At 39.7% G+C, this 26,341-nt stretch overlaps 1 protein-coding gene across 1 annotated transcript; it reads left to right on the top strand.

The window, feature by feature from the left end:
- Window positions 1-809: 809 nt before the first annotated feature.
- On the top strand, window positions 810-26,069 carry LOC126416482 (ras-responsive element-binding protein 1-like). Its single transcript, XM_050084219.1, has 8 exons — window positions 810-1,256; window positions 3,419-3,769; window positions 4,140-5,929; window positions 6,150-6,564; window positions 13,081-13,631; window positions 15,244-15,894; window positions 18,212-18,539; window positions 23,459-26,069. The coding sequence occupies exons 1-8, from the start codon at window positions 1,107-1,109 to the stop codon at window positions 23,921-23,923; spliced, it is 4,701 nt and encodes a 1,566-aa protein (XP_049940176.1). The 5' UTR covers window positions 810-1,106; the 3' UTR covers window positions 23,924-26,069.
- Window positions 26,070-26,341: the final 272 nt, after the last annotated feature.

The raw sequence follows: 26,341 nt of genomic DNA, 5'->3' as shown, positions 1-26,341 counted from the left end.
ATCTATCATCACTATTTCAGACTGATTATTGGTGGTATCATCATCCTGGTGAGTCATCTTTGAATTGTGAAATTTGGGTCTTTCACTGAATTCAAAGTTATGTATAGGTGATAACACTGTGAGACATTTTCGGTTCCTAAATATAACAAATAAGTAACTCCAACCCATACAAGATATGAATTAGAGCTTCAGGTAATGCCGTAACTAATGACTATTACAAGACAAATATGAATTAAGATCATTTCACCGCACTTAAAATCAACTTTAGCAGTTCCCAATAGTTATGTATTACAGAACACAGTGGATAAATGACAATGATGCATTATGTTTTGTGAGACTGTGGTTTGGATGTGATGCTGGCTATCTTGATGTTAATTCTGACAATGGAAAATCAAGGATAGAATAATGACAGTATTGTGAAAAGGATAGATTGGTACTCATTATATAGTGGAGATGTTGAGTTGCAAACAGGCACAACAAAAAGAGTAGCAATCTATCATTTTGATATTGTTGTCTTGATGTTAATTCTCTATGCTTTATTTAGTCTGTCAAGTTACAGCTAGTGAGGCCCATTTAAAAGTGCTGCTGTCGAATCTACACGAGTGCCCGTTAAAACTGAGCAGAGAGAACAAAAAATCAATGTACTAATAATTTAGCTGCATAAGCTAACCAGTTCAACCATATTTGTGATTTGTAACTGACACTGGTAAATTGTAGATGGCAATTCAGGATCCCATTATTTCAAAAAATATTGTAACAAATGATTTGCTGTTTTTTCTGCCAAATTTAGTTGTATTTTTCATAGCCCAATAAGTATTAATTGCTCTGTTATTGTAGTATACTATAAATATCTCTGTCTTCCTGTATTATCTAAATACAAAGCAAATTTACAGAGTGCAGCATGTGACACTCTGATCTGATCTCTCATCTTGTGGCAGGTGGAGGAGGATGGAGATGCCTGTGAAACTTCCATCAGGCAACGGTTACGTGGTTCCGTGGGCGCAGGCTCGCCCGAAGATTTAAGTGGTGATGGCAAATTACAGTGCCCAGTGTGTGAGAGACATGAATTTCCTTCTGTTGCCTCACTTGAATTACACATCAATAAGATGCACCCAGGTACTGATACACCATTCTACAAGTTGAATCAGCTGCAGGACAACAAAATACGCTGTGATATTTGTGGAGCTGCTTTCCGCAATAGTCGTGACCTCGATATGCACAGATATGCTGCTCATGACACAGTTGTCGGATTTCAGGTAAGTCACAATATAACACACAATCTATGCATGATTTTTAAAATTGGTTGTCCAATAACTAAATACTCCTTCCTGTTTCTCTGGCGCTGTGTTGGTCATTGCAGATCTTCAGAAAGTGCCCTTTTGCTGGTCATAAAACTGATAAATTATTTTAAAATGAGTTTTCTAAGCACTAAATTCCTTAAACATAACGTAAAAGTAGGTATGACCAGGTCTGTGTTTTCTTTTTTCTCTTTCCTTTTCTTCACAACTCATCTTCATTTCCTAAATAACATAGATTTTGATGATCTTAATCCTGGTGTTAATTCTCAGTATAGCACAAGACATGAAAAGAGAGAAATTATAAAATTAATTATTTTTCTCGCTATATAGACATAATGTTTTAATGGATCTATATTCCAGTGCAATGGTACATGAGCAGTTTCAGAGACTTTGAGATTTTATAATTAAATAGCACATTAGTAACATACATGGTTGGGGAAAAGTTCTCAGGTTTACAGACCGGTGGCAGTGTTGACACTGTGCCATTTTAAGACCACCACCTGGCTGGAAACCTGACAGCTATTCACCTACAATATACAATATATGCTGGGAGAGCCTACATTCAATATAAAAGATGAAAGGGGCGGGGGGGGGGGGGGGGGGGGAGTTTACAGTCTAACATGGCACATTGGGCATACAACAAGGACCACTAATCACATAGGAACTGGAGGTCACAAATGGCGTAGGAGGACACTACAGTCATGAGAGGATGTTGTCACGAGGGGCGTCGCTATACAAACATGGGTAGAGTTGCCATTCATGGTGTGGAAGGGTTGTGACTACATGTACTGCGAAATGGCTGAGATGCATTTCATTTATTGTGCGGTCAACTGGAATGGACGAGAAGCTGTGCAATTATACCGTGCAAAATATCCCACGCCACTGATGTCTCAACCCCCCCCCCCCCCCCATCCTCCCCCCTCTCCTCCACATCTGGTGCATTGTACACAATAATTGCATCTATTTCATTTCCAACATGTCAAGGCATTGCAAACGGGAGACTACAAGTGCATGGGATTTGCCTGGTGCTTTCTGCACGAATCCGCTGCAGACCGAAGCTTCGCAGCAAGTGCCTTCTTCACCAGTGAGGCTACATTCTCACTTGAGGGTGTGATGAACATTCACAATCTGTGTACGTGGGTGGATGTGAACTCACATGCTACATGTAAGCATGCCTCACATGCAAATTTACGCTTAATGTGTGGGCTGGAATCATTAGAGACTGTTTAATTGGGCTACTGAACCAACTTCATGCTTGCGTGTATCTCATATTCATGTGAGAGGTTTTGCCAGGCATGTTGAATGATGCTCCGAAGCCTGTTCAAAGCCACATTTGATTTCAGCATGATGGATACCCTGCGCATTTCGGCAAACAAATGAGGGCATATCTGCAGGCAACCTTTCCTGGCTGATAGATTGGTCACAGTGGGCCAGTTGCATGGCTACCACAGTCACCTCATCTGTCCCAAATTGACTTTTTCCTGTGGGGGTATGTGAAGGGCCTTGAGTATGAAACATCTGTTACATCACTGTAGGACCGATTGGGCAGGATTGTTATGGCAGCAGGATGGCTTAGAGAAACACCAGCAGGGTGGATTACAGATACACCAGGTATCTTTGAGAGGATGCATTATTGAATGCAGCATCAATGCCAGGAGTGTCTCGATGCAGCTGGACAAAACTTTGAGCATCTCCTGTAGAGGGCATTCATTTGTAGCATGTGACTAAATAACTGCAATGCCATTTAGTAGTCCAGGATGGCATTTGTGACCCTCAGTTCCTATGTGATAACTGATCATTGTTGTTTGCCTTATTTCCCCCGTCAGTTTGTAAACTTTTTTTTAATCATCCTGTGTATGGTTTTGACCATACTGGGTGTACTGCAATCTACATCACTTAAACTTGGTCCCCTCACATTTTTCATCCCAAGTGAAACAGGAACCATTTTTTGTTGATACTAAGTCACTTAATGCCACAAAATTCATTTTCAATAAGATCTGGATCTTGAATGTAAATGGTTATTTGTTGCAGACAAAGCATCTGCTACACTGAATTTTTATATTTTTAAAAAAATATTTAATGTATGTAATTCACAAGTTAAATTTTTGTCATTTTTGCAGGACCTCACTTTTGTTGACTTCTCCAGCTCAAAATTTCCACATATTGCCCGTGCTGTGTGTGAACAATCCCTGCACCGGCCATCGAAAGCAACATGTCCAAGATTCCAGTGCCTCCACTGTCACCGATCCTTCCCCTGCGATAGTGCTCTTAAGATTCATATACATGCTGGCTGTGGCTTGGCAGCGACGACTTCTTCAGATAGTGCTGAAAGTGATGGTCCTACTGATCTCAGTTGTCACTCAGGAAGACGGCAAGTCTCTCCATCAGAATCAGAAGATGAAACACCTGAAGAAAAGAAGAGGCATGATTTCTTTTCATGCCTTGATCTCCGTAATAAAGTATCATCTCAGGTAAAAATAAAGACAGTTAATACACTTTGTGTGTGTGTGTGTGTGTGTGTGTGTGTGTGTGTGAGTGAGTTAGATTTTTTTTTTCTTTTTTGTGAGTAAATGTCTAACGTGATAAATAACTACAGTAGTTTCATGATTTAAAAGTGCCATTTCATTAGAATGTCAGAGTGGATTTTCTTATTTGGTTTTCCAGTGAAATATTGCTGTAGGGTAGGAAGCAAACAGTATCAGTCTTGAAGGCACTGGTTGTTTTTTTGGTAGTAGTGGTGGTGGTAGCAGTAGTAGTAGTAATAATAGTAGTAGTAGTACTGATGCCACAAAGAGATTATGGTTCACATTTTCAGTAATATATTTAATCAACTTTTTCCAGGTGCCTTATGAAACACCTTCACCAGGACCTCAGTTCAAGGAAGACAGTTTGGAGCAACCTTCTGACTTTTCAAACTTTGATCAGTCACCACAAATGGGCACTAGAGATTTGGCAGATATTCAGAGCATGATCTCTGTAACATCAGTTGGTGGGATATTGCCAGAGCTCTCCAAATCCCCATCTCCTCCTCCTCCTCCTTCATCATGCCATAGTGCCAGTGGTGATCTCACACCTCCAGATTCAGCTGTCAAAGAAGAGGAACAACAAGATCTATTTGCGGCAGAGTTTCGACGCATGAAGTTGCGTGGGGAATTCCCGTGTCGACTGTGTGATGCAGTTTTTCCAAATTTACGAGCACTCAAAGGTCACAGCAGAGCACATTTGTCAGCCGGATGCTGCAATGTGTGTCCGTTCACCCACTCTGATCGCACCATTCTTCTGCGGCATATGCGATCTCACAATGGAGACCGCCCTTATGAATGTGCTCTATGCAACTATGCTTTCACAACGAAGGCCAATTGTGAGAGGCATCTGAGAAATCGCCATTCCAAACTGTCTCGTGATGATGTGAAAAAATCTATTATTTATCATCCCTCTGAGGATCCTACAAATGATCCAGAGCTGCAGGGAAAGATAACAACAAAATTAGATGTAAAGAGGAGTCTTGTATTTGCATCTGGCTCATCAGAAGAATATGGCACTGGACATCTTCTGAGTACAGCATTATCACATTCCAGACCTGATATCACCAAAGAGACCACTGAGGAAGCAAAACTAGACATTCCCATGTCATTGCAGGAAAGATTACGACCCACTGCTACTACTGATACTACAAACAATGACAGTGTAAAAACACCATTACTAATAGATAAACCAGACAAGATAGAGGACCCAACCATTTCTTGTAACACACTACCACAGGTATCAGAGGAGAGTCTAATGTCTGTGACTGTGAAGAAAGAGGAAAATGAGCATGAACATGAACCAGAGGCAGAGGTAGAGCCTGAAGATGTTCAGCAAAATATACAAGACAAAGAAACACTAGTCACTTTCACAAACCAGTTTTCCAGTTTAGTCAGTCAAAGCCAAAGACCTATATGTACCTCAGCTATCACGTGTGGTGCAACACCATATGGTAGAGATGTAAACTCACCATTGGATCTCAGTATGGATGCCTTGGACTTGCGCAAGAAGAAGAAGAAGGAACCCTCACCATCACCTCCCCCATGTCATTCACCATTTCCTTCAGCAGATGATGATGATGATGAAGATGCTGAAAAGCCTCAGGATTTATCCAAAAAGTCTGCTACTCCTGTATCATCTAGTCACTACACTGACAAAATCCGAAAATCTCTCTTTGGAACACAGGTCAAAGCTGAAAATCAAGTCCCCTTAGTAATGAGCAATAGCCCTGGCTCCATTTTGGCACAGCATATTTTGAACTCAGTCAGCAATCATGCTTCAAATCTCCCACCTCATCTTAACCAGAATCCTCCACAGTCACCCAATACAGATGTTCCTGCAACCAGATACTTTCCACAGTTTGGTTCACCATACATATCATCTATTTTCCCTTATTTTTTGATGCCCTCACCTTCTAGACCAATCTTTCCTCCCACATCAAATTTGCAGGAAGTGGAAGAAATGAAGGAACGTTTGCTGCAAAAGGAATTAATTCGTGAAATACGGCTCACTTGTGGTGGAAAAGTATTAAGTGCAGTGCCTGGAAATGAACAGATTAATAGACACCCACAAACTTTCCAAGATTCTTCAAATGATTTCAGTAGCAGGTAAACTAGAGTACAGAATGTTTGCTTAACTAAATAAACTTCTGATAAGTGACACATTGAGATACTTTAAGTATTATTATCAAATTTTTAACTATGGGGAACAATGCCGTACCAGAACCCAAATTATATCATATTTTGTACTTTGTAATAATCCAAATAACTATAAACACTACAGCAGGAGTGACATAGACTAACACAGACTTCATATTCTTTTTGCCAGGAATGCCAGTATGAAGTTGAAGCAGGAAATTGACACCAATGTTCCTGTCCCCGTGGCTGAAAAGGCAGATATAATACATCACATGCCACCAAAACCAGTTACTATATCCCGGGACCTACCTGCTGTACCATCATCCTCTGTAAAAATGGTGATCAAGAATGGTGTTCTGATGCCAAAGCAAAAGCAAAGAAGGTACCGCACTGAGAGGCCATTTGCATGTGAACACTGTTCAGCACGATTTACACTCCGTTCAAATATGGAGCGACATATAAAGCAGCAACACCCTCAATTATGGAGTCAGCGACAACGAACAGTGGGAGGACCAGGAAGGAGGCCACAACCACCTCCGAATGTTACGTGCACTGATATGCAAGATGTGCCTCATCTTCTCACTATTCCACGACCAGTTACAGAGGTGAGAGCTCGTATCTAAGATCTGTTATACATTGCTTCAGTTGCAATAATGTGAATAAATATATCTGTAGAACTATAATGCACTGTATCTACAAGTATTTATTTTATAATTTAGTAGCCGTTTCACTGTCTCAGTTCCTTCTCACTACTTTTTCTGCATTACACAAATTTAGAGTATTCAACAGTATGTGTTCAATCAAAACCATGCATAGGATTAAGTAATTACATCACTGCACTATTAGCTGGTTCCACATTCTACTTGAAACATTAATAATTGCTTTACATTAAAATATTAACTACTTAAAATTTTCAAACAACTACCAAAACAGCGTATGATACACTGAAGAGCCAAAGAAACTGGTGTACCTGTCTAATATTGTGTAGACCCCCCGCAAGCACGCAGAAGTGCCGCAACACGATATGGCGTGGACTCCACTAATATCTGAAGTAGTGCTGGAGGGGACTGATGCCATGAATCCTGCAGGGCTGTCCATAAATCCGAAAGAGTATGAGGGGGATGGAGATCTCTTCTGAACAACATGTTGCAAGGCATCCCAGATATGCATAAGTGTTTAAACTCAGAAGAGTGTTCCTGGAGCCACTCTGTAGCAATTCTAAATGTGTGGGGTGTCACATAGTCCTGGAATTGCCCAAGTCTGTCGGGATGCACAATGGACATGAATTGATGCAGGTGATCAGACAGGATGCTTACGAACGTGTCACCTGTCAGAGTTGTATCTAGACATATCATGGGTCCCACATCACTCCAACTGCCCATGCCCCACACCATTACAGAGCCTCCACCAGTTTGAACAGTCCCCTACTGACATGCAGAGTCCATGGATTCATGTGGTTGTCTCCATACCTGTACACATCCATCCCCTCGAGACAGTTTGAAATGAGACTTGTCCAACTTGGAAATATGTTTCCAGTCATCAGCAATCCAATATCAGTGTTGATGGGCCCAGGTGATGTGTAAAGTAGCTTTGTGTTGTGCAGTCATCAAGGGTGCACAAGTGGACCTTCAGCTCCGAAAGCCCTTATCAATGATGTTTTGTTGAATGGTTCACATGCTGACACTTGTTGAAGGCCCAGCACTTAATCTGCAGCAACTTGCAGGAGGGTTGCACTCCTGTCACACTGAACGATTCTTTTCTGTCATCATTGATCACACTCTTGCAGGATCTTTTTCTGGCCACAGTGATGTCTGAGATTGGATGTTTTACTGGATTCCTGATATCCCCAGTACACTCACGAAATGGCTGTATGGATAAATCCCCACTTCATTGCTGCCTCAGAAATGCTGTGTCCCATCGCTTGTGTGCCAACTACGACACATCTTGATAACCTGCCATTGTAGCAGCAGTAACCAATCTAACAACTGCGCCAGACATTTGTTGTCTTACATAGGCATTGCCGACAACAGTGCTGTGTTCTGCCTGTTTCCATATTTCTGTATTTGAATATGCATGCCTATACCAGTTTGTTTGGTGCTTCAGTGTAGATGGGTGACTAGAGTTTTTCAATACTTCACAGTAATCTCACTGTTTGATACGACGCTTGCCAGCCGTTGTGGCCAAGCAGTTCTAGGCGCTTCAGTCTGGAACTGCGCGACCGATATGGTCCCAGGTTCGAATCCTGCCTCGGGTATGGATGTGTGTGATGCCTTAGGTTAGTTAGGTTTAAGTAGTGTTAAGTTCTAGGGGACTGATGATCTCAGATATAAAGTCCCATAGTGCTTATAGCCATTGGAACCATTTTGATACGATGCTTGCATAGTGTTAAAGCTGAATCAACTATGTCCCACAGCAGTGTAAAATTCATTCTGCATCCATTTCTGAAATGACAATTACTGTAATCCCAAGTTTGCCTTCAATTCTCCAATTTACAAACCATTGCTTAGAGATGTATAAAATTTGGCATTTATTTGCAGTTTTTTTAAAAAGGATTTTCCCTTAATGGATCTCTGTCAGTGGCAACGTGATCCACAGAAGTTAGCACATACCTTACATTACATTTTTAATTCCACCGGATCTCACACTGAATGTACGTATCTCTTCAACCAATAGTTAATTATGAGTATTTTCTCCAGATGCCCAATGTGAAAGAAAATATGAACCTTTCTCATCAGCCATACCCTAATGCATATGAACCTACTGATATCATCTAGATACATATATATTTATGTTTATCTAACACATTTTGGTGTGGCGTTGTTTATTTCTCTGCTGTGAACTTCTCTTGCAGTTGTGCTTCAGCTGATATCCACACTATCTACAAGTCTTCATATACAGCTTACACTACACTAACATCACTTTCAGATTATGTGCAAAATATTGAAGTTGCTCATCAAAGACCTGGAGTTTTTACACTCTGTTTACAGTACTTCAACATGCCTTAATTGCGTTTGTTGCTAATAATGAAAATCGACTGTGATTTTCATCTTCTCACACCAATTAATTTCCCAAGATTCAGAAAGAGGTTCTGTTTTATGATGGACATGTCTTTTACAAGCTTTGATCAGACATGATTCAAGAAAGTAGCAATCCAAATATGTCTGAAAGAAAATAACTGGGCACTCCTGCAAATCATCTGATAATTTGAAATGAAGGAGTGAAGATATATAGGAGACGAGGTACTGGCAGAAGTAAAGCTGTGAGGAGAGGGCGTGAGTCCTGCTTGGGTAGCTCAGATGGTAGAGCACTTGCCCGCGAAAGGCAAAGGTCCCGAGTTCGAGTCTTGGTCCGGCACACAGTTTTAATCTGCTAGGAAGTTTCAAGATTTCTATTAGTTGCAGTGTGGGTTGCATTGTTCATTGCAAATGCACCATCATTCTTGCTGCATCCAAATAAATGTTGTACTTAAAAAGTTGTGTGGTCATGTAAATGTCAAAACCACCTTCACTGTGCTCATGGCACTACTGTTTGCCTTTAGTGCAGATAAACTTCAAAAAGTAATTTAGTGATATTCGTTCATTAGACAAATTTAATAGAGCAAGTTGGAAATTAAGCCTGACAATAAGGCTGAAGTAATGTGTATTAAAATACACCAAGAAGAGAATTGAATGAGTTCATAGAATAGCTGACTAATTCTTGTATTCGGAGCAGCTGAAAACAGTGGAATGAAAGGAGATAATCAGAAGGTAAAAAAAAAGTCTGAAGTGCTTTTGGGAAAGCAAATAAAATTTTCAGAATGAAACACATGATGCATTTGAAAGAAAACTTTACACCCATTGTGTAGTAATCAGTTCTAACTTACACCACTGAGACATGGACTTCCAGCCCCACTAAGGAGGAGGAGAATCTTCTGGGATATGGAATGATTCAAGGTGTACATTAACAAAACATAAGGAAATCACAGAAACTTAATCTATATAATGTATTCACAATAAACTATCGCTGTACTGCCTAATGCAAATCCATATGAATATCACCTAAATTTAAGCAAGTAACCTGTTCCTGAAAATACCTCCATCTATCCTTTCATTTTTCTGTATGGATATGCTAATGTCATACTTCTTATTGATGAGGTTTCTAATGTTTTGATGGAGGATACTAAAGGCATTCTATTTAATATCCATGGCTTTGTCCAAGCTGCTGTATTTCATTTCACTGTTTCAACTGTAGGCATATTTATTCTGCAGCTCTGTCTTTCAGATGAATTTGCACTTAAAAATATTTGTGGGATAATATGGATAGTGCTTTAGTCATACTGGATATTCTGAAAGTTAGCCATGTACAATGTAACTGAGTGTGACATCCATCACATCCATGTGTGAACATTCTCTTCTCTGAGTGACTTTCAAAGTTCTGCATTACCTTGCTCCACAGAATGCATCATCTGTGCTTATCATGCCACTCAGTGACATGTCCTTGTCAGTAGTGACAGAAGCATTTCAGCAATGTACCAGGTGTGACCCTCAGTTGCGCAATTAAGGTTACAGCCTAAAATGTTATTTCCAGCCCATTATTATTACATGATTTTATTCCCAAAGATCCTTCACAAAGAGCCTGAAGCATAAGTGATATTATGGAGCCCTGCCCTTGTCTAAAAAATATTAAATCCCAAAGAGTTCTGTACTGTTTCTGACATTCTCCTCACATGACTGCTACCTTACAATAAGACTTTCTTGGTCATCTTAAAATGATTCTTTCTACATTTAGCCAGCATCCTATGCTCCTCACTCTCAGACCAGAACTTCTTGATTTGTCTGAATGCTTTTGTCCAGTCTTCAAACCATTTAATACTACTGGAGACAGATAGGCTGAAGCTATAAGACTTGCGTCATCTCCTTGTTCTTTTCATTGATTTTGAATGCTTGACTGTAATCCAGCCTTCTAGTCTAGACCTAACATTACTCCTGCAAACTGCAGCTTTCAAAAATTATTAATTCGTCTCCTAGTATTGCCAAATCAGCTTGAAGTTTCATGATTAAGTGCTATTTTTCCAGTATTGTGTAGCAGTAGTGACAAACAATATTTCTCATGCAGTTTATATTAAAACACATAAAAATCATTTGAAGACCATTTATAATTTGAGGGGGTTCACTGAGTAATGAAGAAATTCAATTTGGGAATTACTAGGGGAGACAGTAAAATAAGATAACAATTACAGTGAAACCCTGCTTTTACACTTTTCAAGAGACTTCAAAAAATGATGTAAAACATGGGACAATGTAAAATGTGGGAAATAACATTTTCATGATACATCTACATAACAGGCACCAAAAGATTTGTTAGGACTTGTTTATTATCTAATGAAGGGGTATTATTGCATAAAAACTGCTGAGGTAACTGGAAATGATAACTGTCTGGGAAGTAGGAACGTTTGACTCAATTTCATTTGTCATAACCGATGTTTTTGAAAGTCTGTAGCTGAAATACTGCACTAGTTACGTATTTTTTCATGCTTAGCACAACGCTTTTTGAGAATTTTTTTCTCGTTGACAAGTGCAAATATGTAAATAAGCATTTTGTTTGGTGGTTGAATATGTGTTATTCTGCGACTCTTGCACTGTAGCCGTCTTTCTGATGTTATCAGGTACTGTGCCTCATCAGTTGTGTGGAAAACCACTCACACATGCAAACTATCACTCACATTGATTGTTTGTGTAACATCACAAAAAATGCAGACGTAAATACTGCACTTGATAACGAGAATAAATTCTCAAAACACGTTTTGCTCACGATGAATAAAATACATAATGATGGTGTCAACTAGTGCTCCAAGTGGCCATATGCTGAAACACGCTAAATATGGTACGACAAAGGTGTCACAATGATCACAACAATCACAAAGCTGCGTTTGTGCAGTCGAGTTAGTTTGGAAATGGTTGTGATTGGTCATGATATCTTCATTCAAATGGACCTAGTAACTCATATCAGCCACCATGCCAAGCAGAGCAGTGGCAGGAGATACGCCATGAATTGTTACAACTTTCACACATTTACTGGTTTAAATTCGCTGAGTAGAGTGCCCTGGTGTCAAGAAATTTAACCACATAATATTTGTAAATGTTACTGGATGGCCAACATCATGCTGGTGCCATTTTTTCTTCGCAAACATTTTTTCGTAATGCATAAATTGCGGGAAAATTATAAATATGTTGACGCAAAATCAGGTGCAAATTAACATTGTGGGCATAGGAAATTTGACGGGACTGATAAAAAATGTCACAAACGGCAGGAAAATGTTAATTCTAGGAACATAAAAGTGGAGTTATACTGTATTAGGAGAGACAAGAAAATAAAAACTGGACCAGGGTACATACGGCAGTCGAAGGTGTGTGTAATTATGACAGTAATGAAAACTCATTGGAGATGGGTGTTGGACATCCAGCTTGGCAGATGGATGGCATATGGACCAAGGAAGCTTATTTAACAGAAAGTGAGTTGTTGGTGTTAGAAAACATCTTTGAGTAATATGGACTCTAAAGACTGTAACGAGAAAAGTCTAGGATGTTGATGTCAAATTGATGATGATTGATACTATAACGATGATGGGTGATGATAATGGTGATAACAACAGTATTTGTGCAGAGAATTGTGCAAGTGAGGGGACACCAGCAGCAGCAGTAGTAGTAGTAGGAAAGTTTTTGTCATGACGGCCTATTGCGTGGTAGGGAAAGTGATGTCAAATGAGTGAAGCATACAGAAAAACACTCTAACGATGTACATTTAATTCAAATTCACACTCCACACAATCCCTTGAGCCATGTTTCATGGATGCTGCAGTGCAATACAAACATTCAAAATACACTGGACAGCAGATGAGGAAACTATCCCTTCAGAACATTATCTAAAGTCAAGAAATGCTTACGGTGAGACCACATCTGGGTATATCGACTATCTTATTGTGTCCATAATCTAGTATATACCACTTTGGTATTTTATAACCACTTTTTCTTGTTAGTAACACATACATTGGTTCATTCTAAATTTCTGATGGTTCTCCTTCTTGACGAGAACTTGACGAATCAATAAATCAGTTATTCAATAAAATTTTTAATTATCCACAGGTTCTGAAGGAGCAGCAACGGTCTACATCCAGCAACAACTGCACAATCTTCAACAGTAGTAGTGTTACTTCCACTGCTACCGTCACTCCCACCACTAGCATACATATTGCAGCAACAGCAGTGGTGCCTACCACAGGTACTACAGTTGTTACTCCAGCCACTTCCATGAGGAATGAAGATAACAGTCACAACACTAATAATTGTGGTTCAAAGACTTACATCTCAGATGAAGTGAAACATGCAATTGCTCAACAGCTGAAATCAAAATTGTCTGTATCAGCTGATGATGCAGATGATGAAGCTGAACTGGTCATTGATGAGAGTGAGCAGTCCCCGAACCCAACTCCGCAGCCTCCAGTTCCTTCTATTACAGTTGTGTCACCAGAGGAACTGGAAATGAGAGCAGGAGTAGGCACAGACCTTGCTAGTGTCTCCAGATTGCTAGATGCAGCAAATCAACAAACCCATGCTTTCCAGCGATATTTCAAACTGGAGGACAATAGTGAGGAAGATGAGGATGGCCTTGTTGCTGGAAGCAGTGATGAGAACAGGTGAGCATCCATTGTACAGAGAAAGATGGCTGCTGTTGTGTAGATTAATTTTATCTTTATTTACCTGCAATGATTAAGTGTGAAGACCATGTAAACTACTCCTTCTTCACAAGTGTGAGGAACACATTTCCATAAGTACAAGATTGATCCAGATCTCATTTTGTTTTCTTTCGAAGTTCTTTTTCTGCCTGCATAGGGTATCATGTTCGACTATAATTCCACATTTTTGCTGTCATGTTAGTCACAGCCTGTTCTAATGCAAGTAACCCTGTAGCCGTCAACTAAATACACAGTATATTTACAAATTCTTTCTAAAACAGCTATTTCCAACCCAGATAATATCCACTTTATTGTGAGGCCTGTGGCACCACTCATCTCATTTACTGCAGTGTTTAGCATTCAGTATGAGGATGCAGAGTATTGTTTGATGTCAAAGCATAGCACATAGATGTCATTGGCTTTCATGAAATAATGCAGTGTCAACTCAGTCTGTGCAATAGATTTGTTTACAACTTTTTTAAAGTACTTGTGTGTGTCTCATTCAAGTTGATAAACTGGAATACCATATTGTTATAAATTATTACATTTTGGGCAGTTTATTTTCAGCAAAAAATCACCCACAGTTGATGATGTAAGGAGTTGATCTTTCATTTGGAGCATTTAAAGATATAGGCACCTGAATTCGAATGCAGCCTTTCTTTAAACTATTCTCACAGATTATTGAGCAAATTTACAATATAGTAATGTACAATAAGTGATTAAAGGTGTGCGAAACAGCTGATGTCAGGCATATCGGATGAAAGAGAAGAATTAACTGTAAGAGTCCTTTTGTAAGCTGGGTTTCACATTTGGTTGACTGCTGACAAAAGATAAATGCATGTAAAGGTAAAATTTTGGACAATTTTAATATGAATCCACATTCCTATCTATCACTATGAACTAGCTGTGGATCCAACAGTTCACTCCAGAATTAAAACAGTACTTCAAACAGTGGGTGAAACCAGTGGTCCTCCACTAGGAAGAACAAAGGCAGTTTAGCGGATTGCTTATAATGAATGATTTTAGGAATACAACATACAATGTTCTAATAGATTATTTTACAAATGGTAAATCAATAGCTGATGAACACAACAAAAGCATTCTGTTCCACTGGACAAAAAAGAACGTCTAAGGAAAGTCCTGAACTGCAAAGAGGTGGAAAAATCAATTTTTTTGCCTTAATGCAGCCACTCACAAAAGATTTGGCAGTGATAAAATACAGGGCTTTGAAGTATAAATTGTTGGAAGTGTCACACAGGAGATCACAATTGGCACATTCTGACTTCTACCTGCTCCCACATCTAAAACCATTAGTGCCGGAAGTTCAGTGAGTCCACTGATGATGTTCTAGCAGCTGGAGAAAAGTATTTTCTGCTTCTAGGATAGAATATGGATGAACTACATTGGCTTAATTTGGTCTATGCTGAAAAATAAGTGAAATTTTTAGTCTCTGCTGCCAGCCATTGAACTTTTATCACTTGTCCTTGAACAATGGTCCAAATTGTCACCACACTGTAATGACTGACTAATGTAATGACTATTTTTTGGTTTAGTAAGATGATTTTTATTACAGGTCTGAGACGGAGCTTACACCCCCATCAGATGTCAAGAAGAAAAGTGCATATTCCCTGGCACCAAATCGGGTCTCGTGCCCTTACTGCAACCGCAAATTCCCATGGTCATCCTCACTAAGGCGTCATGTCCTGACCCACACGGGTCAAAAACCATTTAAATGCAAACACTGCCCACTGCTTTTCACTACAAAATCAAACTGTGACCGTCATTTATTGCGTAAACATGGTGGAAGTAGTGGGAGTCAGGCTGTTAATGCAAGTGCAGTTGGGAGCGCAAGCAGCAGTGGGGAAACTTCTCCTGGGGCAGTAAACTCTGCAACACGTAACGTACCTGAACGGCCATACAAATGTCACCAGTGCCCGAGTTCAACATTTTCAACTCAGAGCAATTTGCGTAAACATTTGTCCACGAAGCATGGGAATCAAACTGGCAGTAGTCCCACTGGCAGTGGTAGTGATGAACCATCGTCTGCAGACCCCGAAGTCAGTGTTCTGACAGACTCACCTCCTCCAGCAACTCCTGTGCTTGTGGCACTTCCTCCAGTGCCTGAAGCGAGCACAGTAGCTACACCAGCTGTGTCACCCGTTGCACCTCCTGCTGTGACTGTAGAGGAAGCCTCACCTACAGTGGTGCCCTGCATTGTACCCAGGTATGTATGCACACCTAATGTTTGTGCAATATTTGTTGAGTTACTTTGATGTGGACATTAAAATTAACAAGGTAGGATAAAAGATTCTAAGTTGAGGTTAGCAATCCTGTTAACACTTACAACCAGTGTTTCATCTACATCATTTCAGTACCTTTATCAATTATGCAGGTTTTGGCTATTGAAATTATCCGAATAAAAATGAATGCATTATGTATAATATAAAACATCAGGAGAGCACCTGTTCTTGGACAGTAAGTGGTATAAAGAGGTACCATTCCTGACAGTATAAACTGTATCTGTACTGTATTTATTTGATACCGATGGCCACATCATGTAAAATAACATAAGGCCTTCTCTTCTGTGCACAGTACCCTTACATGATGTTTTCTAATCTTGAGGTTTCATTTGCATGGTGAGTATGCTTCTTGTTTAATCAGACCCATCTATTAGTAAGTCTTTTTGGTCTGCTGATGGCCAGGTTGGCAGAGACCATCCTTTTCCTTTCTCTTCTACAATGATGGGAAACTTGTTCTTCATTACATGGTCATCTGGTTCTCAAAGCAAGTAGCCATGTCATCTCAGTCTGGATTTTGTACTCTTTATCTTTAATGGGTGCTATTTTCATACTAGCACTTGTAAAGGATGACTTTTTGACATGTATGGAAAATATATTAATCTACAGGTAGTGCTGAAAGGAAATGAAAGATTATGTGCTATTTATCACTCAGACCATTTTTTTAGATATTGTTGCTTTTCTTTATCTCACAAATGAAAAGTCAAAAGTTCATAAAAATAATTTGTACATAAAATGATCACATTATAAAGTTATCATCGAGCTGCTTAATCTAAATGAAGCACGTTTGCCACAAAATGGATAAAAAGTTTCAGTAGTGAACCAAGCGAAAGGCTGTCATAACTTTGGAAATGATGCTTCCTCCAGGCTAACAAGCTACTTCTCGACTGCTGTTAAGAGAATGTGGCATACTTTTCCTTCTATGTATCTCCTGCATATTGCCAGGAAGAACCAGAAGTCTATCACACCACTACTTGTTCCAATACCTTCATGCAACTGCCTGTCCTGGCTACTGGTGGTTTCTGAAGGTAAAAATTGACAATAATTATTGACTAACCTGTTGGTCAAACAAAAACTGAAGAGCAATTTCTGTTTGCAAATTATCTGTATTTTCTGCAAGCGACATTTCCACATGCAGTGAAAAGTCACTCTTTATATTCAATATTGAATTTACCCTGAAGGGTGACACCACCTGACCATCGCAACCTGGGAATTTTATCTGAATGCAGATTTTGGTCAGGTGATTTCTTTACAGCTTAAACCTTACTGCCAAAGATCACTCCTTCTCTAAGAGCTGTTTGTTGTACTTTAACTTTGCTGCAAACAGGAATTTTTCTGTCACACAAGACCGAAGTAAGTGCTGTTTTATTGTAATATGTGGTTATCTAATGGTTAACATCTGCGTCTATAGCTCTATTGTCTGATATTACTGATTGTAGACATTTGAATATGATAACAGTTGGTAATTTGGTTCTTTTGAGTTGGACACTGCCACTGGATAATTTGAGTTTGGTTGTGTAGTAGTTGGAAAGCACTCTTTAATGCCTCTCTCCACTGTTCTGAGGTCTGTCCTCTTTTTTGTTTACTTTCTGATTTCAACAACACGTCAACAACGCACGAAAGATTCCAAGGAGGGGAGGGGGGGCAAGCTTTTGTATTGAGGAAGTCAGGTAATTAATAAAAAATACTGAACAGGAATGGGCTGAGTGTACTGCTTTGATGTACCACAAACATTTTCATCCAATTGTCCTGACATGCATCATGCACCGTTGTATAAGGTGATGAAATAAATTTATGATTTAGATGGAATTTTGATTATAGCCATGAAAGTTAAAATAATTTGGAAAAAAGTCAAAAGTTTCACCTTACAAGATTGAGTTAGTTGCAGCTTCCAAATACATAAGCATAAAATTTCCACTGTGATATAACTGTAACATGATCTTGATGAATGATTTCCTAGATGATTTGTTTTGCATAGTGGGACATTTCACGATAGTGGTCTGATGCTTTAAAATCACTTGTGTTTGTAGAAACACCATAGGGCTCAGTGTTGCCTGTTTGCAAATAATGCAAAAACTTTTCAAAAAACTAGAATAATTTGTGATTTGTAAAAACAGCCAGTGTCCACTTAACACTATTCCTTAAGTAATAATTTGTACCTCAGTATTAGGTTCAGTAATATTATGATGTCAAAATCAACTTTCAGCTAGAGAAAGGTTGTAATGAGTGGTATTAATCTTACAGCAGATTATCTTCACAACTAAATCAAACCTCTTCAGCAGTGGACACATTGCCATCTTCTGAGCTGCCATTCAAGTGTCACTTATGTGATGGGAGTTATGCAGAAAGGCAAGATGCACTCAATCACATACAAGAATGCCATACTGCTGAATTTGAGCTACTTGTAATGAAAGGTGCCCTTGAAGCTGCTGAAGACAATAACAACATCAGTAACAGTGGAGCAATGGGTGTTGTGAAGGAAGAAGGAAACCATACACATGTGGCACAACACAATCCAGAGGAAGGGATGGAATCGGCCAGAGGAAAATTTCCAGATTATGCCAACCGGAAGGTGAGTTGCACAGATCAGTGGTCATTTTCAGTAGCTGAAATAGTGGCAACATAGACTTCCTTCAACAATATTATCCAAAGGATAGACTACTGCTCACCATGAAGATGACACATTGAGTTGCAGATAGGCACAACAAAAAGACTGTTCATTTCACATTGAGCTTTTGGCCAGAACCTTACTCAGAAAAGAAAACACACATACACTCACATATATTCACACAAGCAAGCACATCTCACACACACGAGTGCTGTCTCTGGCCAGATGCAGTCAAGCAACAGTCCAGAGTGGGGCAGGGAGGGAGGAGGGATAGCGAGGTACGCGTAAGGGGAGCCATGCTGCCTGTCAGAGCCTGCAGGTCTAGAAGGTAGCCAGACAAGGCTGTCAGGTGCACATTCAGGAGGTTATGGTGAGTGGGGCAGGGGGAATGAAACAGGAAGCAGAAAAGGAGATGGGCAGAGAAGGTGAAAAAGACAGGTGGGTGCAATGGCAAATTGGCAGAGAGCAGCGCGTGAGGAGGATGAGGGGATGTGAATTGGGAGGAGATGGACAGAGGCGGTGGACACTGTTGGGTGGAGGATGTGGGAACAGGATCTTACCATAGTTTGAGACTGGGATAATTTGGGAAGTGGAGAAAGAATGACTTCCAGATGAGCAGTTCAGAGAATATGGTGGTGGAGGGGTGATCCAGATGGTGCAGATTGCAAAGCAGCCATGGAAATGAAGCATGTTATGTTCAGCTGCACCTTGTGCTGCAGGGTGTTCCACTCTGCTTTGGTCACAGTTTGGTGGTGGTCATTCGTCCTGATGGACAGCTGGTTGGTAGTCATACCAGAAAAGTTGTACAAGGATTGTAGCAGAGCCAGGCAGCCTGGCCTCTGATGAGGTAAGATAAGACGGTGACAGGTCTGGAATAGGAAGTACTGGGTGGGTGGATCAGGCAGGTATTGCAAATGGGTCTTCCACAGGAATATGATTCCTGTGGCAAGGAGATGGGATTGGGACTGGCATAGGGATGCACTAGGATGTTCTGAAAGTTGGGTGTGTGATGAAACACCACTGTAGGAGGGGTGGGAAGGATCTTGGGTAGGATGTCCCTCATTTCAGGGCATGACGATAGATAACCAAAGCCCTGACAAAAGAAGTGGTTCATTTGTTCCAGTCTGGAGTGGTATTGGGTCAAAAAGGGGGCACTCCTTTGTAAACGGTTGTCATAGGTGGTAGGAGGATTGGGCGTGTGCGGATATGGCCAGGGAAATCTGTTTGCTGACTAGGTCTGGGAGATAATGTCTCTGTGTAGGTCTCTGTGAGACCTTCAGCATTCTGGGCAAGGGAGTTCTTGTCACAGCAGATGCACAGTCTCAGATGGCCGGAATGTATGGGAGGTATTTTTTGGTATGGAAGAGATGGCAGATGTCGAAATGCAAGTGCCTTGGTGCCTGTGGGTTTAATGTGGACAGAGGGATGGATGGAGCTGTGAGAGAGGAGGTGGTCTGTGCCCAAGAAGGTGGCATGCTGGGCTGAGGAGGACCAGGTGAAATGGGTGGGGAAGTCCTCACCAATGAACCTGAACCGGAACAGGGGTTTTGGAAAGCTGCAAAGGTCTCCTATAGATGGCCCATAAGCAGGTTGGCCTAGGAGGGTGCCATGGTTGTGCCACATATTTGTTTGTGTACCTTCCCTGCAAACGGGAAGTAGCTACGAGTTAGGATAAAGTTAGTAAGGCATTCAAGGAGTGAGGTAACAGGTTTTGAGTCCGAAAGAGTTGGGAGGGGTAGTGTTCAGATGTGCATGAGGGAAGTGGTATCAACAGTGATGAGAGTGGATCCAGGAGGCAAAGGGGTGGGGATGGCGGAGAGTCAATAACGGAAGTGGTTAACACCTTTGATGTGGGAGGCTAGGTGTTTTGGACAACAGATTGGCGCTGTAGGTCAATGAGGGCCAAAATTCTATCAGTAGGGCCACAATGATCGCATGGCATTTCGGGGCAGGATATCCCCATCCAGGGTATTTGGCCGCCTGGTGTCTTTTGATTTGATGTTGCTTCTGTGACTTGTGTGTTGACAATGATAAATGCTGATGAGGACATCGGTAAATTAAATCTCTGAACCAGGCAGGAATTGGACCGAGGCTCTTGGCATTGCAGTCATCCACACTGACCACTCAGCTATGGAGGTGGACAGTGGGTCAAAATAATAAGCAACAATGGGGCATCCAGGACTGTTGGGTACATGAATTTTGGGGAGAGTGTAGAAGTTGGGTGTGCGGGGTGTCAGAGGGGTGAGGAAGGAAATGGATTTGAGGGAGAGGTTTTGGGAAGGACCCAAGGCTTTAAGCAGGGATTGGAGGTTATGTTGGACTTCAGGATGGAATCACTTTGGCAGAGTTAATGGGTTGACGAGTCAGATAATTGGCAGAGGCCTTCTGACATGTAGTCACTGTGATTCATAATGACAGTGGTGAAACCTTTGTCTGCAGGTAGGGCAGTTAGGTCAGGGTTTGTTTTGAGGCTGCTTACGGCTTCCTTTCTTTTGATGAAGGTTGGTGTTCTTAGTAAGGGACCTCACGAAGGGTGGTGAGGCCAGACATTCTGCTACCTAAAATGCTTGGTAAATGTTTGTGTTGTGGTGGACATTCAGTAACTTTCCATGTTATATGAAGGACCTGTATTGTATATAAACAATGGTAGGAGTAAAGGTAACCACTCACAATATATTTAAGACATGGGGTTTTAACAGGACTAGATTGAAATCGGCACAAAACTCCTTCCTCAGAGTTATCAGACCGACAAAAACACATGAGGGAAGGGAGGACAACAACTAGGAGGGAGAGCCAGCAAGGCAACAGGATAGAAATGTGGCTCCAGTGCAACCACTCTGATCAAAATACAGGCAGCTGTATGTGGAAAATGACAAAGTAGCAAGAAGGTTGTGAGAAGGGAGGAAGGAAGGAGATGGAGGAAGAAGAATATTACATAGGGGAAATTGTGAAATGAAGCCAGAGGCATGAGGGGCAGGGACAGGGGTTACTAGAGGTTGAGGCCAGATTGTGGGTTTGTAAAATGGCTTCTAAAAGCAATTCAAAGAAGCTGGTATGAGTGGTGGGGATCTACATGCTACAGGTACAGCTAATGAAGTTAAGCATGCTGTACTGTACTCTGTGGCATGCTTTAGCACTGCGTGATCAACTTCACTCAGTTTAGCAGTGGGCACTCATTTGAGTGCACTTTTGGTTGGTGGTCATGCCCACATGAAAGGCTGTGCCTCAGTTACAACACTGTTTACGTATTACACAAAAAGTTTCATTTGGCCCTGTCTCTGATAGGGTTGGATATACCTGTGAGGGGAATGGAATATTATGTGCTTGGTAGGTGCATAGGACATGTATTCCACCAGGATCTTCCACAGGGATATAATACATACATAAAGTGGTTGAGGTAATATATTTCACATAACTCCTTTTTGTATAACTATCGGCGTCCTGCGTTCATCCACCCATTGACACATTTCCTTCCTTTAGGACTTTTTATGAAACTTCAAGTAATGCACTGTCAACTAGTAGTTTGATGTTGCTGGTTAATATTACAGCAACTGTGGGTAGCAAATTATCTTTGCTAATGTTGAATGCCTTCGAGAGGTTCTTATACGTAGTCACCAGAGTTCCTCATACCTGTGCCCTGTGATGAACTTGTCATTAACTTGGTTCACTGGCTGCAGCATCCAAAATTATATGAAGGAAGGCAATGCTTGGGTTGGAACACACCCTAGGGATGAGTGAACAGTAGTCACTCAGTTGTGTTTTTCAGCACGCACCTTACTGTGCCACTGCTCTTCTGGAAATGTCTCTGTTATAGTTATAAAATAGTGCATCTGATAGAAGTGAGCAGCAGTTGGCCACTCAGAGAATGAAATGCTGGTTGGCTTTTACAGTCACAACTGTATTCAGTCAGCTGATATTGGTAAAGCCAGCTTGCACATAAACCCCCACAGTTGGCAGTTAAAAAATACTGTGAGCCCATGCAAGGTTCCCAACTGATGAAGTGCAACCCCGGTTCCTCCATCCCACACCCCTACTCCAGTCTTATGGTATAAAATAATCTGGATACACTACCACAAGTAAACCTTTAGTTTTTATTACTGTGATTTCAGTTCTGTGGTACTTTCTCATCATCCCAGCCATCCTCCGCTGTATCTGACACAATAATAATTTGAATCTAGCCTCACACCCTCTATACTCAAGAGTCATAAAGTTTTCTGTTGTAAGTCAGTTGAAAAGAGCAAAAATGTAATTGCCATACATCACATAGAAAGTATGTCTATCAATGGAAAAAAGTCCTTCTTCTGAAACAGGAAACACACCCATTGTCACACAACTCATTGTATTTTAGAATAAGGCCGCCTTGTCCGTAAGCTAAATGTTTAGCAGTCTTTTCCGTTGTGCCTCTTTGTGACTCGTTAGCTCCTCTATGTGGTTACTACTAGTTTGCCCTTCTGTATTGTTGTTACAAATAATAAGACATCAACATGTTACTGATTAATTACTTGGACTGCAGTTTGGTTTTTAAATAATTACAGTTGGATAAATCCTCATGTTTGTGCTCACACAACTATTTCTGGGGCACCTTCAGACAGGAATTAATGATTGAAAACCTAAACATCTCGACTTTGTTGCAAAGTACGTTATTCCATGAAGAATGATATAAGTCCTAGGCATTATTCCTTGAATGTTCATTAATGTATGTTAAAATTCATAGCTTTTACAGCAAAGATATTGTTTCATTGATTCATTTTGTCAATAATGTTCACCGAAATTATTTTATCAATGCCTATGGGAGACTATAATTATAGGCAAGTTTTTAAAACAGGAATCAACTAAAACTACAGTTGTGCACTTAAATGTAAGTGTTGTTCTTTTTTTTACAGGTGATGTGTGCTTTCTGTATGCGACGTTTTTGGTCAGCAGAGGATTTGCGCCGTCATATGCGTACACATACTGGTGAGAGGCCATTCTCTTGTGATGTCTGTCGCCGGCGTTTCACATTGAAACACAGTATGCTTCGACACCGCAAAAAACATGGAGGCTGTGCAGCAGCTAGTGTGACACCACTTGTGACTGAAAGTGATGGATGTGTAAGTGTGACTGATAACAACAACCCCCCGGGAAACAACAACAACAACAGTAGTAGCAACAACAACAACATCAATAGTAACAACAACAATAATGATGATGCTACCACACCGTCAGTTGTTAAAGGTCGGGGTGAATCAGAAGACGCGTCAGATCTCATAGGTAATCTGCTTGGCATCCAGGACCGTTCTATCATAGACAAAGCTCTCCAGGCTCGGTCAGCCGATGATGCGGCAAAACTTCTTGGTGTCAAACAATGAAAGAGTTTCTCATGTCAACTTAGGGAATACAGACTGGCAGTTACCTGTGAAAGATCTAGAAACTATTATTTACACGCAGATCAAAGACTTAAGTAATATGGCAATAAACAAATTTTGGTGTGTATTGGACTTGAGGAGAATTATATATTTAAATTTGTGATGTTGTCAGTATATTTCTACTATTTTGTTTGAACATGTGGTAAGATGTGTGGGTAACAGAATATTTGTTGTGTGGTTATTTTGTGTGTTATGTTTGCAGTGTTTTCTACCTCACATTGTAGGATTACATTTGCAAAAAATCATTCAAGAGTTTTCACTTTAATTTCTGAAGTTCATTTAAGTATTATGCCATGCCAAAAAGTAGTTGAACACAATACAGTAATGATAAATGTACACTATAATGAATGTTAATGGTTATAGTCCTGTTGTAAATTATGTCTGAATGCTCTGGTAATACATTTTTACAACATAGCTTCACTAGTGTAAGTCTGTATAGTTGCTTAATGCATGAACATGTAGCTGGTGGGTGCACTTTGTGCACACGTAAGCTACAGAATATCCAAAGATTCTATGAGTAAGATTATTTTATTGAGTAGATATCAAACAAGTATTACCAAAATAATTATAAAGTGTGTGAAACACAAACATACATTACAGGAGGCTAGCAATGTAAATACTGGTACTGGCTAATTAGTATTTACATTGCAGATACTGATTTGCTGTTATAAAATAATTCAGTTTCATCAACATATGCTAATTATTTTTATTCTTTTAGTGGTTAGATAGCCAGACAATCAAAATATAAGGATGTGATAAAGTGACTACTTCTTACTTATTTAATACAAAAGCTCAGGCCATATTAAGTAGGTGATGTACAATATTGCACCATATTTTTCTTGTGAAAACTAAGTTGTATAAAATAATGTTTCAGTTAAAGCTGTAACTAACGGTGGTGTCTCCAAGTTATATAACAAAAGGCAATCATTATTAATAACATTTTTTCCTGACATTCCAAAACTGAAGTTTTAGTCTTGTTCAAAGTTTTCTAGTCTGGGACATACTTGCTGATAAAGATGTTGGCTGTGCTATGTCACTTACTTTTTTCACTTTGGTGCTAGTTTCCAAAAGTGTTAAATAATTTGTGATTAGAGTGACAAATTCAACACAGTCTATTTTGATTATGAGAGACTCTTCATTTGTGGGTACCTAGCTGCCCAAATGCAAAAGACATTTTGTGCCAGTTATTTGGCGAAGAAAAACCTGCTACTGCTTGATGGTTGTCATTCTAATAAGTTACCATCACATTAGATTCACAACGGGTCAGTTTTTTTTACTGTAAAGGAAGGTCAGTTGTGAGGTCTTACATCTGGAGTACATATTATCCACCCAATTTGTTATATATTCAGGTAATATGAAGAAAAGGTTATTAAATAATGAGACAACTTCTTGTTCTAAAAACTTTTATTGTGTGAACATCATTTCATAGACTTACTTGTTGAGAAGAGAATCATTCATCCATTTTCCTTGTATATTCGGAAAGAGAGCAAAGGCCTTTATCTTCACTTATATTCTGCACAGTATGAGTGAGTTGTGTGATAAATCTAGCAATGAGTGCGGCATTAAATATCATTCTGTGTTGCACAAGTCACTAATTGTTAATCAACCTATTACAGAAACTATTTTAAAATTATTTATTTACATTCGTATCATTTCATACACTACAAATAAGAATTGCAGATTTAATTTGTTATTATTATTATTGTTATTGAGGCTTTGATTATACTTTACTTTAAAGAACTGATTTCAACATTCCAAAGTTTACTCTGACAGCATTTTATTTTACTGTCTGTAGTGTACAATTCAGCTGTATGGTGTAAACATTCATGTAAAAATGATTTATTTATGAGGTATTTGTTTAATAAGAAACCAAAAATGTTATTTAAATGTCCAAAATTTGGATTTTGATGGAAGATCTGATACTGTATATAAATATATACAAAGTGTGGCCCCAATTGCATGTGCATAGGCACATACCTGCAGGGTACAATGTTAATTATTTCTATTTTGTATTGAATGTAAAATAGCCATGATTTGAATTTAATAATATTATTATTTTCCTCTAAGTTAAAACACAATGGCTTTTTATACACACACATTTGTTTATGTACAATATTTATAATATAAAAAACTGTTGTCCATAGAGCATTGATTATTTTGGCCACTACCCTGGAATGAAAAGATAAATCAACTTTTTGATTTTTGAGTAAAAGTTATCAACAATAATGAGTACAAGATTACTTTTAACATTAAGTTAAAAAAATAGGAAAAAATGTTCTTAGTTTCCATGTTAACTGCTCAAGAAATTGCACAGTTGTCAGTTATTTCATGCAGCTTGCTCCACAGCAGATTTTTTTTCTT

Source organism: Schistocerca serialis, chromosome 8 (assembly GCF_023864345.2).
Source record: "Schistocerca serialis cubense isolate TAMUIC-IGC-003099 chromosome 8, iqSchSeri2.2, whole genome shotgun sequence".
Taxonomy (NCBI): domain Eukaryota; kingdom Metazoa; phylum Arthropoda; class Insecta; order Orthoptera; family Acrididae; genus Schistocerca; species Schistocerca serialis.
The sequence above is the reverse complement of the archived record's forward strand: the minus strand, read 5'-3'. Positions and strand labels throughout refer to the sequence as shown.

Bases quoted from the DNA above. Each gene is read 5' to 3' on its own strand.
- LOC126416482 (XM_050084219.1), top strand. From the start codon at position 1,107: ATGCACCCAGGTACTGATACACCATTCTACAAGTTGAATCAGCTGCAG. The intron at 3,770-4,139 runs GTAAAAATAAAG...AACTTTTTCCAG, and splicing joins GTAATAAAGTATCATCTCAG to GTGCCTTATGAAACACCTTC. The intron at 18,540-23,458 runs GTGAGTTGCACA...TTTTTTTTACAG, and splicing joins CAGATTATGCCAACCGGAAG to GTGATGTGTGCTTTCTGTAT.